The sequence below is a fragment of the Dendropsophus ebraccatus genome, chromosome 6 (genome assembly GCF_027789765.1).
Source record: "Dendropsophus ebraccatus isolate aDenEbr1 chromosome 6, aDenEbr1.pat, whole genome shotgun sequence".
NCBI lineage: Eukaryota > Metazoa > Chordata > Amphibia > Anura > Hylidae > Dendropsophus > Dendropsophus ebraccatus.
The window spans coordinates 119553916-119572059 of NC_091459.1; the positions used below are offsets into that span (position 1 = coordinate 119553916).

Here is an 18144-nt window from a genome sequence, read left to right on the forward strand (position 1 = left end):
ATGGGGGTATCTTTTTCTAGAGCTCTTATGGGATTATCTTTCTTAGAGCTCTTATGGGAGTATCTTTTTATAGAGCTCTTATGGGAGCATCTTTCCTACAGCTCCTAGGATTATATTTTCAAGAGCAATTATGAGGTGTGTGTGTGTATGTATCTATCTATTTCTAGAGCTCTTATGGGAGTATCTTTCCTAGAGTGTTTATGAGGTGTGTGTGTGTGTGTGTGTGTGGGTATCGGTATGTATATGTACAGTATCTATCTATCTATCTATTTCTAGAGCTCTTATGGCAGTATAGTTTCTAGAGTGTTTATGAGGTGTGTGTGTGTGTGTGTGTGTTTGTATGTATGTATCTATCTATTTCTAGAGCTCTTATGGCAGTATCGTTTCTACAGTGTTTATGAGGTGTGTGTGTGTGTGTGTGTATCTATTTCTAGAGCTCTTATGGGAGTATCTTTCCTAAAGCACTTATAAGGTGTGTGTGTGTGTGTGTGTGTATGTATCTATCTATCTATCTATTTCTAGAGCTCTTACGGGAGTTTCTTTCCTACAGCTTTTATGGTTGGGTCCATTTTTCTAGAGCTTCTATGGGATTGTCTTTCCTAGAGGTCTTATTGGAGTATCTTTCTTAGGCTGCGTTCACACGTAACTGATCCGAAGCGGGTTTCTCACTGCGATTTTTCAGCGAGACCCGCTGCGGATCCCTGCCCTGTACACCCTATGGGCAGACAAACTCGCAGCAGGATGGACATCCCCCTTTGAGTATTTCCGCAGCCCGCCCCGTTAACCCTCCGCCGCCAGAGCGTATACATCACCTGGTCCCTGCTCCAGCTTGCTTCGGGTCTCCTGGCGTCTTCACGTACGGCTCAGCCAGTCAGTGCGCTGCGGCGTGGCAGCACACTGATTGGTCGAGCAGGACGTGCCAGGAACCCTTTAAGCAAGCCGGAGCGGGGACCAGGTGAAGTATACGCTCCGGTGGCCGGGGGTTAACACGGCGGGCTGCTGACATACTCACAGTGGGATGTCCATCCTGCTGTGAGTTTGTCTGCCCATAGGGTGTACAGGGCAGGGATCCGCAGCGGGTCTCGCTGCGAATTCGCAGCGAGAAACCCGCTGCGGATCTGTTACGTGTGAATGCAGCCTTAGAGTTCTTGGGGGGGGATGTTTCCTAAAGCTCTTGTGAGGGTATAGTTATCTAGAGCTCCTATGGGGGTATCTTTTCCTAGAGCCCCAACGGGGGTAACACTACACGAGCTCCCACACAGGTATCTATCCAATACTCACAGACACATACACTATTTAGTAATAGAATTGTTTACTAACATACAGAAAATCTTACCTTAACCACGTTGACATATCCCTCGGGGGGCAGCTGGTAAATGTCGTTCTTTAGCTGAAGCACTGACTTCACAAGCTCCATCACACTCTGGTAGACATTGTCATCCGTACGGTCTATGTTGGCGGTCGGAGCTGGTTGCAGAGTCTGTGAGAAACATCAGTACAGTTACAATGAACTAATGAGTCTTCCAATGATGACAATAGACTTAATGGACTTTCTACAACCTTTGGAGATGCAGAGTGTTTGGTAGTTATTGATGTGCTGATATCGGCAATGACATTAAATGTTGATAGGCAATAGAGAATTTACAAATTATGGATAGACATACAATGACCAATGGGTGCCAAGAGCTGTATACTCAATGGGTATGAGGAAAATACACACGAGCAAGCAATAAGTGGCCACCTAGCAAGGACCAGCATTGGAGGAATATCCAGCAGGACTATGTCTAGGTGCCATTGCATTTCATTAGCCTCCCAGTGATGCCAGGAGAGATGCTATTGTGGATTTACTTGGATGTTTACTTGCTTGCTTAGTAAGACTGCTAAACCTGATGATGAAAGCTCAAGTGCATGAATGTTAGGAGCCTGGAGGCCCACCGTTTAGACTCCATTTCTCCTCACCTGTGGAGCAAGCCTTGGAGGCTTCTGTGGAGGAACCGTGAATTCAGCTGTAAGAAAGGAACAAAGTCATGTAATAGATGGGGATGCTGGGTATAATAGGCCAGGAGAGTGCAGTCATGGACACAACTGTATAGACATTGCAGTGTTAGATATTGCGGTGGTGTGTTGGCCCTATCCAGGGAACAGTCCCACCAGCTTTACTCTAGCTATGTCCCTGTACACTACAGGGGAGATATAAGGCTTGAAATATTTCCTGCTGCCAAGGCCTCTGAAAGAGACACAATAGGGTGGAGTTACTCTGGAAGCCTGTAAGCTGGTAAACTATACAGAGAAACTCCACCCTTAATTTGCTTTATACCATGCAACCTCCTTAAATATCACTTTAAAAAATTCCCTCCATGTGATTGTCTATAGGATTCCTAACAATTCACAAAATCAATTAATTCACATAAATTCATTCATTTTCCAAAAATGACTCCCACTAGGTGTGTCATTTCTCTACAATTTGCTGTTCGCTGTCTGTTGTTAGGGGAAATCTGTCTCTATTAATATAGACACCAAGACAGAACACAGGAATTGGGGGAGAGAGCCTGGACTGCGTATGTGCAATCTTTGAGCCTGTCTGTCTTCAAATTAACGGTAAATTACAGATTTCTCTTATCTCTGACCACCCATAAAGTCTTTGGGCAACCATCCCTTATGTAATACCAGAGTTAGTACAAGAGTATGTACACAGTGCTGCCTCCTGAGTTTAATTCCCCCCTTACCCTCCCTTTAGTTGGTAGGCTTGTCAGAAATTAGCATTCTCAACTGTTTCTTTACTTTCTGCTCACATTGTACCTTCCAAATCCAGTGTATTGGTAACCCCTTTTTACTCTACATGCCATCCATAGTAGTGTACTGTAATTCATCAGCCCAGCACAGTGCCTGCCTATTCAGTCCAGTTCACATTCATTAGCACAATGCTGCAGTAAAGCAGAGAGGAGTAGGTTCTGTGATGTGATTGGCTACACAAGGAAAGCAAGTCTTTCCCTGTTGGCAGGGCCGATTCTAGCTTTTCTGCTGCCTGAGGCGAAAATTAAAATGGCGCCCCCCCCCCCCCCCCCCACACCTCTTGTTTAGCACCTGACAGCAGCTTCTGTGCAGGCATTAATCGGTAGTTGCTTCCATTCTCCCATGTAAAAAGGAATATGTGGGCAACCATCATGAAGTTAAAGGGGTTCTCCAGAATTAGAAAAGCACAGCTACTTTCTTAAAAAAACAGCACCACCCCTATCCTCAGGTTGTGTGCAGTATTACAGTACAGCTCCATTCCTTTCAATGGAACTTAGCAGCAAAGCCACACTGAGGGTACATTCAATCATGTCCATCCTTTGGGCGGATATTGGAATCCGCCGGCAAATATCATTGAGCCTATGGAAGGGGCGAGACTTAAAGTGACTGTACCACCAGGCCCAGGCTGAAGCACTGGAGGCGGCCGACCCACCCTTAGTGGGAAGAAACTCCAGCCCCTCCATGATGTGACTCCATTAGAATCAATGGAACCCTATCATAGAGGGGCGGGGGTTTCCTCCCACTAAGGGTGGGTCGGCCCGCCTCCAGTGCTTCAGCCTGGGCCTGGTGGTACAGTCACTTTAAAGCGTAGGCCGCCTGGTGCACTCTGCTTTAAGTCTCTGTGCGGATTCTGCAGTGGGAACGTACGTTGAAACTGAGGACAGAAAAGGTTCTGCTTCAGGAAGAAAGCGGCCATGTTTAATTCCTTTATTAGACCACACGATTGTTTGAGCTTTGTAAAATTTGTACGCCCTGTAATGATGTAGTCGCTGCCACACACTGTGCCTACTGAATATAATACTGCCAAATGCTGCGCCTCCAGAACATAATGCTGCCACACATGTAGACGAGTGCCACATGTTGGACCTTCTAAATGCAATGCAGCCACATACCATACCCCTTATTATAATAGTGCCAAACACAACTCATCCCCTGAGCAGTGCCCCCTACCACATCCCCTAAATATAATAGAGTGACATACTGTGCCCTCTTATTAAAGTAGTGCAATATAGAACACATAATGTATTGGTCAAGTGCCTGAATCATGGCAGCAGTGTAACTATCAGCGTCCCACAAGAACTCATGGCTCCATTCCCTGGTAACTAACCACAATCTGACCTCCCCAGGGATATGACAAAGTGTGAAGAGGGAACATACACTAAACACATGGCTTATGGGGCTGCAGGGGGTAACCTGGGTCCAGAGCATCAGGGGGAATCTGCTCTGCTACATGGTCCAGTGAGCACTCACCAGACCACAGCCTCAGACACCTGTAACACCTGGAATAGTGGATCCACCGGATCGTCACCAGCGATGGCACTAACCTCACCAGGGAGCGGAGTCTAAGGGGCCGCTGGTTTTCACCAGAGCCCGCCGCAAGGCGGGATGGACTTGCTGCGGCAGGCGACCCCCAGGTCGCTACCCCTGGCTTGGTTGCTAGTGACGGCAGGCGAGGCGTGGCAGGAGCATAGTATACGTGCTAGCAGGTGGCGGACAGGACTCAGGAACAATGGGAAGGCAGCGGGCAAGGACTAGGGACTGAAGACAGGAACAAGGGACAAGGACTAATGTCAGGAACAATAGGGAGCTGGGCCAAACGCTATGGGAAGCATATAGAGGCTCCAACACGAGGGACAGGGCATGCTGGGATTTATAGGGAGTGATTGGGTGCAACTACCAATTAGGGACGGACTGGCCCTTTAAATCTGAGACAGCCGGCGCGCGCGCGCCCGAGGAGGCGGGGACGCGCGCGCCGGCCGGCACAGACGGAGGCCGGAGCGGGACGAGGTGAGGCGCCCCCCGGGGCCGAACAGACCGCAGCGCCGGGTCCCTGCACAGGGACCCCGGCAGCTGCGTGGGACAGAGGGAGGTCGCGGCGGCGGCCCGGAGCACGGGACGCCGCCGCGGCCATGACAACACCAGCCCACAGGAGGAGGAGAAGGGCAGTAGCGTGGTGGTCGGGTAGGGGGGAGGGGAACACCAGCAGTCTGCACTGTTAGGAAGGTCCTGACAGGTCACAGCAGCACCAAAAGCCCAGCAAACACCGCATCAGCTTCCAAACACAGATGAGGTTGAGGACCTGTGTGTGATGATGAAGCTGCACAGAACGCACTCCTGAACTAGATAATTCTAAGCGCTGGGGAGGACTGACAGGAGGGCTGATACTGTAGATAGGGAGGCTGCCGCCCGCTGCACACGCCAAGAGCACCTAACAAACACAACATTCAGTGAGCTGGTCGGCACTGTCAGACTGACTTCACTGAAATGACAGGCCGAGTTGCGGCCCCCTTAGGGACCCAAGAATCTGCCGCCTGAGGCACAGTGCTCACTTTGCCTCATGGCAGAAACGGCCCTGCCTGTTGGGATGCATTATTCTCATACTTACTGTATGCAGTGTCTTTCTCAGGAAGGGGCTGCAAGAAAGAAGGAGAAACAGGAAAATGTCATCATCAGAGGGAAAATCTCATATCAACTCAATAAGTAGAAAGAAAATCAATGATTTATAAAATGTGGTAGAAAAGTAAAGTTCAGTGGCTATATGGGAGCCATATGGCTAGAATATGTGAGCCCCCCCCAGGGGCTGCCATCTGGATGTCTAGTCTATGGAAAATCAGTGGAATACTCACTACATCGAGGGTCTTGTCATTGATTTGCTGCTTTGGATCCTGAAGATAAAAAATGTCCATAATTAGATTTCATAGAAAAGGGATTTGCAGCTTTTAAACAGTTGGAATGTCATCATCTGTTATGTGTTGTGTTGGCTATATGCTGCTATGTGTTGTGTTGGCTATATGCTGATATGTGCTGTGTTGGATATATGCTGTTATGTGTTGTGTTGGCTATAGGCTGGTATGTGTTGTGTTTGCTATATGCTGCTATGTGCTGTGTTGGCTATATGCTGCTATGTGCTGTGTTGGATATATGCTGCTATGTGTTGTGTTGGCTATATGCTGGTATGTGTTGTGTTGGCTATATGCTGGTATGTGTTGTGTTGGCTATAAGCTGTTATGAGTTGTGTTGGCTATATGCTGCTATGTGTTGTGTTGGCTATATGCTGATATGTGCTGTGTTGGATATATGCTGTTATGTGTTGTGTTGGCTATAGGCTGGTATGTGTTGTGTTTGCTATATGCTGCTATGTGCTGTGTTGGCTATATGCTGCTATGTGCTGTGTTGGATATATGCTGCTATGTGTTGTGTTGGCTATATGCTGTTATGTGTTGTGTTGGCGATATGCTGCTATGTGTTGTGTTGGCTATTGGCTGTTATGTGTTGTGTTGGCTATATGCTGTTATGTGTTGTATTGGCTATATGCTGCTATGTGTTGTGTTGGCTATATGCTGGTATGTGTTGTGTTGGCTATATGCTGGTATGTGTTGTGTTGGCTATATGCTGGTATGTGTTGTGTTGGCTATAGGCTGTTATGTGTTGTGTTGGCTATATGCTGGTATGTGTTGTGTTGGCGATATGCTGCTATGTGTTGTGTTGGCTATATGCTGCTATGTGTTGTGTTGGCTATATGCTGTTATGTGTTGTGTTGGCGATATGCTGCTATGTGTTGTGTTGGCTATATGCTGGTATGTGTTGTGTTGGCTATATGCTGGTATGTGTTGTGTTGGCTATATGCTGTTATGTGTTGTGTTGGCTATATGCTGCTATGTGTTGTGTTGGCTATAGGCTGGTATGTGTTGTGTTGGCTATAGGCTGGTATGTGTTGTGTTGGCTATAGGCTGGTATGTATTGTGTTGCCTATATGCTGGTATGTTGGCTATATGCTGTTTTGTGTTGTGTTGGCTATATGCTGGTATGTGTTGTGTTTGCTATATGCTGCTATGTGCTGTGTTGGCTATATGCTGGTATGTGCTGTGTTGGCTATATGCTGCTATGTGTTGTGTTGGCTATATGCTGCTATGTGTTGTGTTGCCTATATGCTGGTGTGTGTTGTGTTTGCTATATGCTGTTATGTGTTGTGTTGGCTATAAGCTGTTATGAGTTGTGTTGGCTATATGCTGTTATGTGTTGTGTTGGCTATATGCTGTTATGCGTTGTGTTGGCTATAGACTGGTATGTGTTGTGTTGGCTATAAGCTGTTATGAGTTGTGATGCCTATAGGCTGGTATGTGTTGTGTTGCCTATATGCTGTTATGTGTTGTGCTAGCTATAAGCTGGTATGTGTTGTGCTAGCTATAAGCTGGTATGTGTTGTGTTGCCTATATGCTGGTATGTGTTGTGTTGCCTATAGGCTGTTATGTGGTGTGTTGGCTATATGCTGTTATGTATTGGCTATATGCTGTTACATTGCGGCTACTGAGCATCAGCCCAGCATATAACTCCTCCTACTCCTGCTACAAAGGTCCAGTTATACATAGTATCATTTGGCATCATGAACAAAACCTTGCTCAGATAATTAGATACAGTTTTGCTTAGGTACTGCACCATAAGGGTGACCTCTTGAAAAGAAGGGCCCAGTCCTAGTTGGTCCTATTCCTTTTGGTAGTTAAAGCCAAGAACCAATGCAGAACTCCCCTCTACAGAAGAAATGCATTGTTGGCAAACAGGAGTTTACGTGGCCCCCATTTAGATCAGCGAATTCAGGAGATTTACAACCTGCACAAGAAATGCCCTCAAATGGTCTAGAAATGGCCCAAAACCTCTGTGAGGTCAAGCTTGAATAAATTGTGCTCTTCTGCAGCCATCTAGTTTGTAAAAGTACTGTTGGTACGTATCAGGCCAAAAACTTTCCTAAAGGTCACACAATAAAGCATGGTGGTTCCAAATGTAAGGGGTTAACAAACTGCAAAGGTCCCAGTGCACTTTACCTTTTGTGGGTGGTTGAGTTAAAGGAATGCAGTCAGAATCAAACCATGTGATTGACAATATCAGTTGTTTGAACTTTATTGGCTTTAAGAGGGGGAGTTTGCAGTATCCCAATACAATGTAAATAGTTACTTGAACTTCCTTTTAGTTAAAGTGACACCTTACTCTTGCTTCATTTCATCGGTTGGTAGTGTCACCTAGGCAGGGCTTCACAATATTTGGGCCCAGGGCCCAACTCCCATGAAGCCCCACCTAGGTGACACGGTCCACCAATAAAATTAAGCAATTTTAGAGCAAAAAAAAGACACAAACACATTGTAGTATTTAAGCTTGTGGATGGAGAGGAGAACCGCACATAGAGCAAGGAGCATGGTTGTGCTTGGTTGAGTAAAGTCCTATCTGTCAGAATCGTACATTATGATTTACAATGTAAATAGTTACTTGAACCTCCTTCTCTTTAGGAGAGGGAGTTTGCAGTATCCCATACACTTAGCATTTTTGTGGTTGGTTGAGTGAAGGTCACTGTTCCTCCATGTATGCGGATGATTCATGGATGAAGAAAGTAAATTTGCCCATTGCCTTTGACCCCTTTCTTGCCTTATTTTTCCCTATTACCGATGCCCTAGTTGGACCTGTACCTATGCAACACCAAGGGTTTCCCAACATACCATGGGCTAGGCACCACATTGGTGTACCACCATATTATCACTTGTGTTGTGTTTGTGCTGTAATATCTAAACATGGTGGTGATATACTGGACATACATTTTTCCCCCGAATCTGTCTTATCTCTTCCACTTTTACTATTCCTGGAATGGCAGGTCTGGTATATTGACTGAAATTTATTCTTACCCCATTCTAAGTCACTGTTGACCCTTATTCATTAAACATTGCACATAAGAAACAAGCTGGGTCCTTGGGGACGACAGATCTTCTGAGTTGCCCCTTTAACTCCTCTTTTTGCGATACATCAGAGCGCATGCAGTCAACCAATTACATCCGGCTTCATCTACGTCTCTGCGCTCGGCTTGACATGGAGAGGAGCGATCCGGGTCCCCGGGGACCAGGAATATATAAGTAAGGGGTCAGGCTCAGCTGCCTAATTAATCAGCCATGGCATCTACTTACTAAACTTCACAAAGCCCAAATAATCTTCGCAAGGTCGTGGGGTCACCATCAGCATGCGGCAGGCGTAGGTGATATCCAGCTCTGTAAAACCTACTGCGTCTCATTATTCTTCACCTCATATACTGAGTGTAATAGGTGATCATTACCAACCAGTTCTCTGTTACATCAGAAAGTTAACTGGCAACCAATATGGCTATTACAGCTCCTACAGGGGTCTTCACTTAGCTTACGAGACCTGTGAATGGCTCATACAGTATGTCTAGTTTTTGGGAATGGGGATAAATACCTGCACAAAATTTGCTTCCCCGTGGCCATTTTGGTGACCAATAATTACTGTAAGGGAGGAGAAATATTTCATCAGTTCCTTCTTTATTATAAAAGCCACTTTACATTGAGTTTATCAGAGAAACCTCCAGCGATCAGTTTTAAAAGTTGAGAGAACATGTCAGTAGGTGTTTAATTTCTCTGCAGTGCCCCCACAGGTGAAATAAAGTATTGCGCCATGTGCGCTAAAATCAGAGAGCTGCCCAATAGGGTGTATGGACAATTCCATTTTAAAAAATGAAACGCACATAAAATGTTGCATTACATTGACGCCTGAGACCATATAGCGAACCTGACATGATCATCATCATCTGCGGGATCACTGGTTGCCGAGGCTTATGAATTCTTGTAAAGCTGCTAGTCCAGTAGGTGATCAAAGCCTCGCTAGACATTCCTGTACTCATCAGGACGCCGCGTCTTACAGATTGTTACACAAAATGCTGACAAATCATTCTGCTCCTGGAAGGCTTTTTCCTAGAAAATAAATGGCAGTCACCCCCTCCACCCCCTGAACCCCAGGGCTGGCAGCAGAATGAGAGATCCCATTAGCTTATTGATGTATCTCCTGTATAAGACTCCCTTACTGACACTGACTTAACAAGTGATTTTCTGTCCCTTTGAATTACTGCGTCATCTGATGACCTGAGCTCTATGGGGACATCACCCACCACCCCCGCTATGATAAATAGACCTGGATGTGCAGTAGTGATGATAGAGATTGTGAGAACATAGAGCCTGGCCTGTGAGGATGAGCCGAGCAATTCACAGTATGCGGCTGTTGCATTATAGGTCTAAAGCTCCAAAGGAAATTTATGTCCAACCTTAAAGGGGTAATCTCATCTGAAGAAGCTATCCCCACCAATCCCAAGAATGGGATCAAAGCTGTCCCTGAAAAAAGGAGTGTTTGGCATCTATGTCTGACATGAATTTTACCTGCTGAATCGTATGTTTATTACAGATTAAATAAAGACAGTGCACGTTTAAGTGGTGAGTGCCCTCATTCTCTTTTTACATTCATTACTTTAGTGGACGTTTTATGAGGAGCCCCTCTGCACAGCACGCATTTATTATATATTGTCCTGCACCTGAAAAGAAAGCCATTGAATCAGGTGCCGATGAACTTTTACTCTACCAGTTTTCTTATATAAGCTGCCAATGGCTTAGCCCCAATGATTTATATGTATGGAGGGATTGGAAAGGGAAGGGGGTGTAGTGGTAGTTGTAAACCAAAAGAGCAATATTATTGGTATGGATTCCTTGAGGGTATACTACTCGTGCCCCTCACCGGCCACCTCCTTACCTTCAGGGTATTGACCAGGCTCCTTTCTTCTTGTTTCAGCCATTTGTTGTCCTCCATCATCTGCTGTTGCTGTCGATTCATGACCTGCAGCATCTTTGCCCGTTCTTTCTCCCATATTTTCTGGGCTTCCTCTCGACTACTAGGTTTAACAAAATCCTCTTCCTTCCAAAGGAACAGAAAACACAAGCGTCAATATCGTCCGCCCTTCACCAAGACGCCCAACCCAGTTCACCGCAAGTAACCAAGCAACGATAGTAATGCCAAGCATGCAAGCCTTACCCTCATACTGCGACGTTTGATGATGCTATGGCGCGAGAGAGGTGGACTACGTGTGGAGTCAATTGGAGACTGGTATTCTGTTGGGCTACAGAGTGTGGGCGAGCTGGCACATAGACTCTCGGGCACCTGTGCAGAAAAGGTGCGGGGCACAAACAGACACAAACAGACGATTAGCAGCTTTGGCATTTGCAGACTGGAAAAGCACAGTAAAGAAGTCAACGCAACATAGACACAGATGATCGCCATGGTATTTAGCTAAAGCAATAGCGGTTTTATCAACAATAAAGCATATGCATAAAGCCTATACTCGAGAAAGTGCTACTGACATCGGCAAGGCTAGACTTTGCTGGCACACCACCATTGGCCCACATAGAGACCTTCACTTTGGTTGGTGCCAACCTGTATGGAGTTACCTAGATTGTAGTCATATAAGGGGGAGGGGTTGAAGTCTTTGACCCTCTTATTAAAAGGATTTAGCACTGGGAGGGGGTTGATCTTGTCCTTTCACACTATATTAATCCTCCTAAATGTAGGCACTATATTAATCCTCCTAAATGTAGGCACGACTGTTTGATCTCCACCTTCTGTAATATATGCCCTGTTACATTATATAGACAAGGATTATCCTCATGTGACAACCCCTTTAGTGAGCAGACCATTTTAATATTAAAAAAGTAAGTTTTTTTTACTAGCAATACCACTCCTAACCACAGGGTGTGCTGCACAGAGAAAGAGTTGATCCAGAGAAACAAAAACAAATTTAGGTATGGTCCTATTATATAATATGGCCATAGCTACAGTATATATGATTGTTGGCTTATACACTTAGTAGCTGTTGTAGTGAGAAGACCATTTTTTTTTTTATATTTTTGTTCTAAAAATCACAAATCAGTTTTACTTGCAGTACCACTTCTGACCACAGAGTGTGCTGTAAGCACAGGGTGTGATTTCTAAATGCATCTAGATATAAGTGAATTTACAGTAATAACAAAGTAAATCAATTCGTTATCTCTGAAATCCACTCATCAGCCTGCTTACATTTAACTGACTGCCGCTCCTCCCCTGGAGCTAGGAAAAGCTGGATCCAGTACTGGGAAACTTCTCCCAGTTTCCCAGGACTGGATCCAGTTTTTTCCAGCACCCAGGGAGGAGCGGCACAGAGTGGCAGTCAGTTAAATGTAAACTGTGAATTTTCTCATCTCTAAGCATCCTTAGTTACCATACGATTGTTAGATTATAAATATAGTCATAACTATTTTCTATTGATGGTTTATAAGTATGGCCCTAGCTATTATATACTGGCTTGCAACTGAGCTGCTGTAGTGATAACTAAAAACTAACTAGTGATAACTAAAAAAAAAAAAATCACAGTTTTACTTGCAATACCACTCCTGGCCATGTGGTGTGCTGCAGAGAAAATGAGCTGTTCCAGAAGAAGCAAAACATCTACATATGGCCAATACTAGTATATAGTTGGTATGAAAATAGTTATATCATTGTTGTTGTGTAACAAAGTTGCTGTAGTGACCAGTTTGATATTTAAATCCCCCATAAAACACACATAAATTTTACTTGCTATACCACTCCTGACCACATGGTGTGCTTCAGGGAGAATGGTTGATCCAGAATACATAAAACAATGGGGAAACAATGTAAATATGGATATAGTTATTACATAGTGGTTGGCTGAATGATAACCATCAGCAACCTCAATCCTCTGGCCCCAGAAGCTTAAAGGGGTGCAACAGTGAAAATGTTTGTCTTTCAAACCAATTGGTGTTAGGAAGCTATACAAATTTGTAAATTACTTCTATTTAGAAATCTCTAGTCTTCCATTACTTATCAGCTGCTGTATGTCCTGCAGGAAGTGGTATATTCTTTCCAGTCTGACACAGTGCTCTCTGCTGCCACCTCTGTCCATGCCAGGAACTGTCCAGAGCAGGACAGGTTTTCTCTGGGGATTTTCTACTGCTCTGGACAGCCCCTGTCACAGACAGAGGTGGCAGCAGAGAGCCCTGTGTCAGACTGAAAAGAATACACCACTTCCTGAAGGACATACAGCAGCTGATAAGTACTGGGAGATTTTTAAACAGAAGTAATTTACAAATCTGTATAACTTTCTGACACCAGTTGATTTGAAAGAAAAAGATTTTGACTGGACTACCCCTGTAATGGCTAATTTTGCTTAATGTGATCTCCGCCCAAGCCTCTACGTTCTTTGAGGATTATCTACATGCACTATTGTACTGTAGTATTATTTCAGGCTGCCGTTTTCCGGGCAGACATCGCCTCCATCACTTCTGTGTTAATTGATAACATATGACATTTATTGGTCCCTCCGGGGAGCGGTAGAGATCGGAGCTGGGGGAAGCTCCTGGGATGTTTATATTGCTTCCCGATCCTGGTATCTCAGCGGTGCGCACCCTGACGCCAAAAGATAATTTTTTCCAATCACTCTGGAAGCGTCTTGACTCTGGCCGGCCTCACGTCTAGATGACACATCTTTGGCTCATTGTAAGCACATAGGGCTGAGCCCAAATCACATCAATTCTGCTGAACAGCAGGAAAGGAAACACAAAGGCTCGTCCATCCCTGCGATGGTGTACGGCAGGAATATTACACAGCAGCCCCCGCCTTACAGAGCATGGACACATCCGCCAGTATCACACAGGAGCACGCGTTCAGGGAAGGGAGGGAATATTTTAGAATAATTGACTTCTTCTCGCTGTGATTTGTTTTGTTAATATTCAGTTTATGCTGCGAGAATGTAATGGACTTCTTACGCTGCAGATAAACAGCTGCCGAGGAGTCAGGGAAGAGCCAGGGGCCCCGGAAAATTACCATCAAAAGATCAACGAGAACTGGAATGTTGGCTCCGAGTGTAGAGAGAGAATGCCAGGGACCATCAGAGGTCTGAGGTTAGATATCAGGGACCATTACAGATCTGAGGTTATATGTCAGGGACCATTAGAGGTCTGAGGTTAGATATCAGGGACCATTACAGATCTGAGGTTATATGTCAGGGACCATTAGAGGTCTGAGGTTAGATATCAGGGACCATTACAGATCTGAGGATATATGTCAGGGACCATTAAAGGTCTGAGGTTAGATATCAGGGACCATTACAGATCTGAGGTTATATGTCAGGGACCATCAGAGGTCTGAGCACTGGCGGAACTACCGCCGTAGCAGCCGTAGAGGCCGCCGCATCAGGGGGCCCGTGACGCGGGCCCCTGGAGCTTACATATCCTGCAGCACCCGGCGGCTGAGCATGCCTCCCGAGTGCTGTAGCCGGGGGCCGGTCCCGTGCTCCTCCCGACCCAGAGACTCCTTTCCCCAACCATAGGGAAAAGGAGTGACTGGGCCAGGAGGAGCACGGGACCGGTCCACAGCGCTGTAAGGAAGGGGGCATCTGTAAGGAAGGGGGGGGGGAGAAGGGGGCATCTGTAAGGAAGGGGGGGGAGAAGGGGGCATCTGTAAGGAAGGGGGGGGGAGAAGGGGGGAGAAGGGGGCATCTGTAAGGAAGGGGGCATCTATAAGGAAGGGGGGGGAGAAGGGGGCATCTGTAAGGAAGGGGGGGGAGAAGGGGGCATCTGTAAGGAAGGGGGGGGGGAGAATGGGGCATCTGTAAGGAAGGGGGGGGAGAAGGGGGGCATCTGTAAGGAAGGGGGGGGGAGAAGGGGGGAGAAGGGGGCATCTGTAAGGAAGGGGGCATCTATAAGGAAGGGGGGGGAGAAGGGGGCATCTGTAAGGAAGGGGGGGGGAAGGGGGCATCTGTAAGGAAGGGGGGGGGGGAGAAGGGGGCATCTGTAAGGAAGGGGGCATCTGTAAGGAAGGGGGCATCTATAAGGAAGGGGGGGGGGGAGAAGGGGGCATCTGTAAGGAAGGGGGGGAGAAGAAGGCGGGGGGATATAAGGAAGGGGGGGAGAAGGGGGCATCTGTAAGGAAGGGGGGGAGAAGAAGGCATCTGTAAGGAAGGGGGGGGGGAGAAGGGGGCATCTGTAAGGAAGGGGGGGGAGAAGGGGGCATCTGTAAGGAAGGGGGGGGAGAAGGGGGCATCTGTAAGGAAGGGGGGGGGAGAAGAGGGCATCTGTAAGGAAGGGGGGGGGGGAGAGAAGGGAGCATCTATAAGGAAGGGGGGGGAAGAGAAGGGGGCATCTGTAAGGAAGGGGGGGGGGGAGAAGAGAAGGGGGCATCTGTAAGGAAGGGGGGGGGAGAAGAGAAGGGGGCATCTATAAGGAAGGGGGGGAGAGAAGGGGCATCTATAAGGAAGGGGGGGGAGAAGGGGGCATCTATAAGGAAGGGGGGGGAGAAGGGGGCATCTATAAGGAAGGGGGGAGAAGAGAAGGGGGCATCTATAAGGGGGGGGGGGAGAGAGGGCCATCTATAAGGGGGGGACACCATAGGGGGAGAGCAGGCCATCTATAAGGGGAGAACATAGGGGGAGAGGGGGACAACATAGGGGGAGAGGGGGATACAAACGTACAACATTGGGGGAGAGGGGAACATCTATAAGGGGACAATATAGGGGAAGAGGGGGCCATCTATAAGGGGACAATATAGGGGAAGAGGGGGCCATCTATAGGGGGGGCAACATAGGGGACCATCTATAAGGGGACAACATGGGGGGGCATCTATAAGGGGGACAGCGGGGGGGGGGGGCAACATAAGGAAGATATCTATAAGGAGGGGCGACAGAGAGGAGGGCCATATACTAAAATGGGATCACATAGAGTCAGCCTACCCACTAAATGTGGGTGTAAAGGGGCAAATACAGATGTGCAGTTGGTAGAGATGAAGATGGTGACTAATGTGTGTGGAGCCTAATATGTCTGTCTGGCAGATTCTGTGGATTCGTGGCCCGGAGAAGTTCTCATAACGGCCCTGGGCAGATGGAAAAGAAAATGAAAAGAGAAGAACTCCGATCAGAGAAGACGTCTCCTGTAAGTCACCTGATGTAACTGTACTGTAATTTATATGGTGTACAGAACCTGTGTAGAGCTGAGTGTGTTGATGGCATAGTGGTCGATCGAGAGGGGGTGGGGCGGGGGGGGGGCCCAATCAAAAGTTTGCTATGGGGCCCAGCCATTTCTAGTTACGCCCCTGGGTCTGAGGTTAGATATCAGGGACCATTACAGATCTGAGGTTATATGTCAGGGGCCATCAGCTATCCTAGATTATATGTAAGGGACCATCAGTGATCTGAGGATATATATTAGGGACCATCAGAGGTTTGAGGTTATTTATCAGGGACCATCAGAGGTCCAGAGGTCTGAGGTTAGATATCAGGGACCATCAGAGGTCCAGAGGTCTGAGGTTAGATATCAGGGACCATCAGAGGTCCAGAGGTCTGAGGTTAGATATCAGGGACCATCAGAGGTCCAGAGGTCTGAGGTTAGATATCAGGGACCATCAGAGGTCCAGAGGTCTGTGGTTAGATATCAGGGACCATCAGAGGTCCAGAGGTCTGAGGTTAGATATCAGGGACCATCAGAAATCCAGAGGTCTGAGGTTAGATATCAGGGACCATCAGAGGTCCAGAGGTCTGAGGTTAGATATCAGGGACCATCAGAGGTCCAGAGGTCTGTGGTTAGATATCAGGGACCATCAGAGGTCCAGAGGTCTGAGGTTAGATATCAGGGACCATCAGAAATCCAGAGGTCTGAGGTTAGATATCAGGGACCATCAGAGGTCCAGAGGTCTGAGGTTAGATATCAGGGACCATCAGAGGTCCAGAGGTCTGAGGTTAGATATCAGGGACCATCAGAGGTCCAGAGGTCTGTGGTTAGATATCAGGGACCATCAGAGGTCCAGAGGTCTGAGGTTAGATATCAGGGACCATCAGCTATCCTAGATTAGATGTAAGGGACCATCAGAGGTCTGAGGTTATATATAAGGGACCATTACAGATCTGAGGTTATATGTCAGGGACCATCAGAGGTCTGAGGTTAGATATCAGGGACCATCAGCTAACCAAGATTATATGTACGGGACAATCAGTGATCTGAGGTTATTTATCAGGGACCATTAGAGATCTGAGGTTATATATCAGGGACATCAGATGTCTGAGATTATATGTCAGGGACGATGAATAATCTGAGGTTATACTGTAAATCAGGGACCATTAGAGGTCTGAGGTTATTTATCAGGGACCATCAGAGATCTGAGGTTATATATCAGGGACATCAGATGTCTGAGATTATATGTCAAAGACGATGAGTAATAGGAGGTTATACTGTACATCAGGGACCATTAGAGATCTGAGGTTATATATCAGGGACATCAGAGATTCTAGGTGATATGTCAGCGACCATCAGTGATCTAAGGTTTTATATGTCAGCGACCATCAGTGATCTTAGGTTTTATATGTCAGGGACCATCAGAGGTCATGAATTATATATCAGGGACCATCAGTGATCTGAGTATATATATCATGGACCATCAGTAAAAGAAGGTTATATATCAGGGGCCATCAGAGGTATGAGGTTACATATCAGGGACCATCAAAGATCTGAGGTTAAATGTCAGGGACAATCAGAGGTCTGAGGTTATATATCAGGGACCATCAAAGATCTGAGGTTAAATGTAAGGGACCATCAGAGGTCTGAGGTTATATATCAGGGACCATCAGAGGTCTGAGGTTATATATCAGGAACTATCAGCGATCCTAGGTTTTATATCAGGGACCAACAACGATCTTAGCTTATATGTCAGGGACTGTCAGAGGTCTAAGTTATATGTTAGGGACCATCAGTGATCACAGGTTATATGTCAGGGACCGTCAGAGATCTAAGTTATATTTCAGAGACCATGAAAGGTCTGAGGTTATATTAGAGATCTGCGGTTAAATATTAGGGATTATCAGTGAGGTTATATATCAGAGACCATCAGCAGGTTTTATGTCAGGGAAAAGAAGAGACCTGAGATAAAACGTTGGGACCAAATTACATGGCCCAAGGCCGTCAGTATATACGTGCTGATCTATGTGATCGTCGCTTGCTTACACACCCCATGTCATGGCTGCTTACCTGGAATTGTAGGCTTGGTGCCAGCAGATTTCCTGGTGCTGCTGCTTTGTATTTCGGGCGACTCGGCTGCGGAAGAAATAAGATTTGTTTTCCATTAGTTAAAACATGGAAATCATCAGAATATGTATAAGAATCATATAAATAATTAAATCATATTAAATAATATATTGTTCTATACGGAGTAAAGCAGTAACTACATATGCAGCAATGCATGACAGCCACAACAGACACTGAACCAGCAGGGTATCTCAGACGC

At 46.4% G+C, this 18144-nt stretch overlaps 1 protein-coding gene across 3 annotated transcripts in view; it reads right to left on the bottom strand.

The window, feature by feature from the left end:
• Positions 1–18144, bottom strand: part of PTK2B (protein tyrosine kinase 2 beta) — a 102882-nt gene that overhangs the window by 3775 nt on the left and 80963 nt on the right. For 2 of the 3 annotated variants that reach the window (XM_069975746.1, XM_069975745.1), the window contains 7 exons: positions 17889–17954; positions 10861–10986; positions 10582–10743; positions 5640–5678; positions 5399–5426; positions 1960–2006; positions 1337–1480 (listed from right to left, as the gene is read on the bottom strand). In XM_069975746.1, the coding sequence (XP_069831847.1) occupies positions 1337–1480; positions 1960–2006; positions 5399–5426; positions 5640–5678; positions 10582–10743; positions 10861–10986; positions 17889–17954 (612 nt within the window). The remainder of the gene's footprint in view (positions 1–1336; positions 1481–1959; positions 2007–5398; positions 5427–5639; positions 5679–10581; positions 10744–10860; positions 10987–17888; positions 17955–18144) is intronic. The other variant, XM_069975747.1, reaches the window with a different exon arrangement.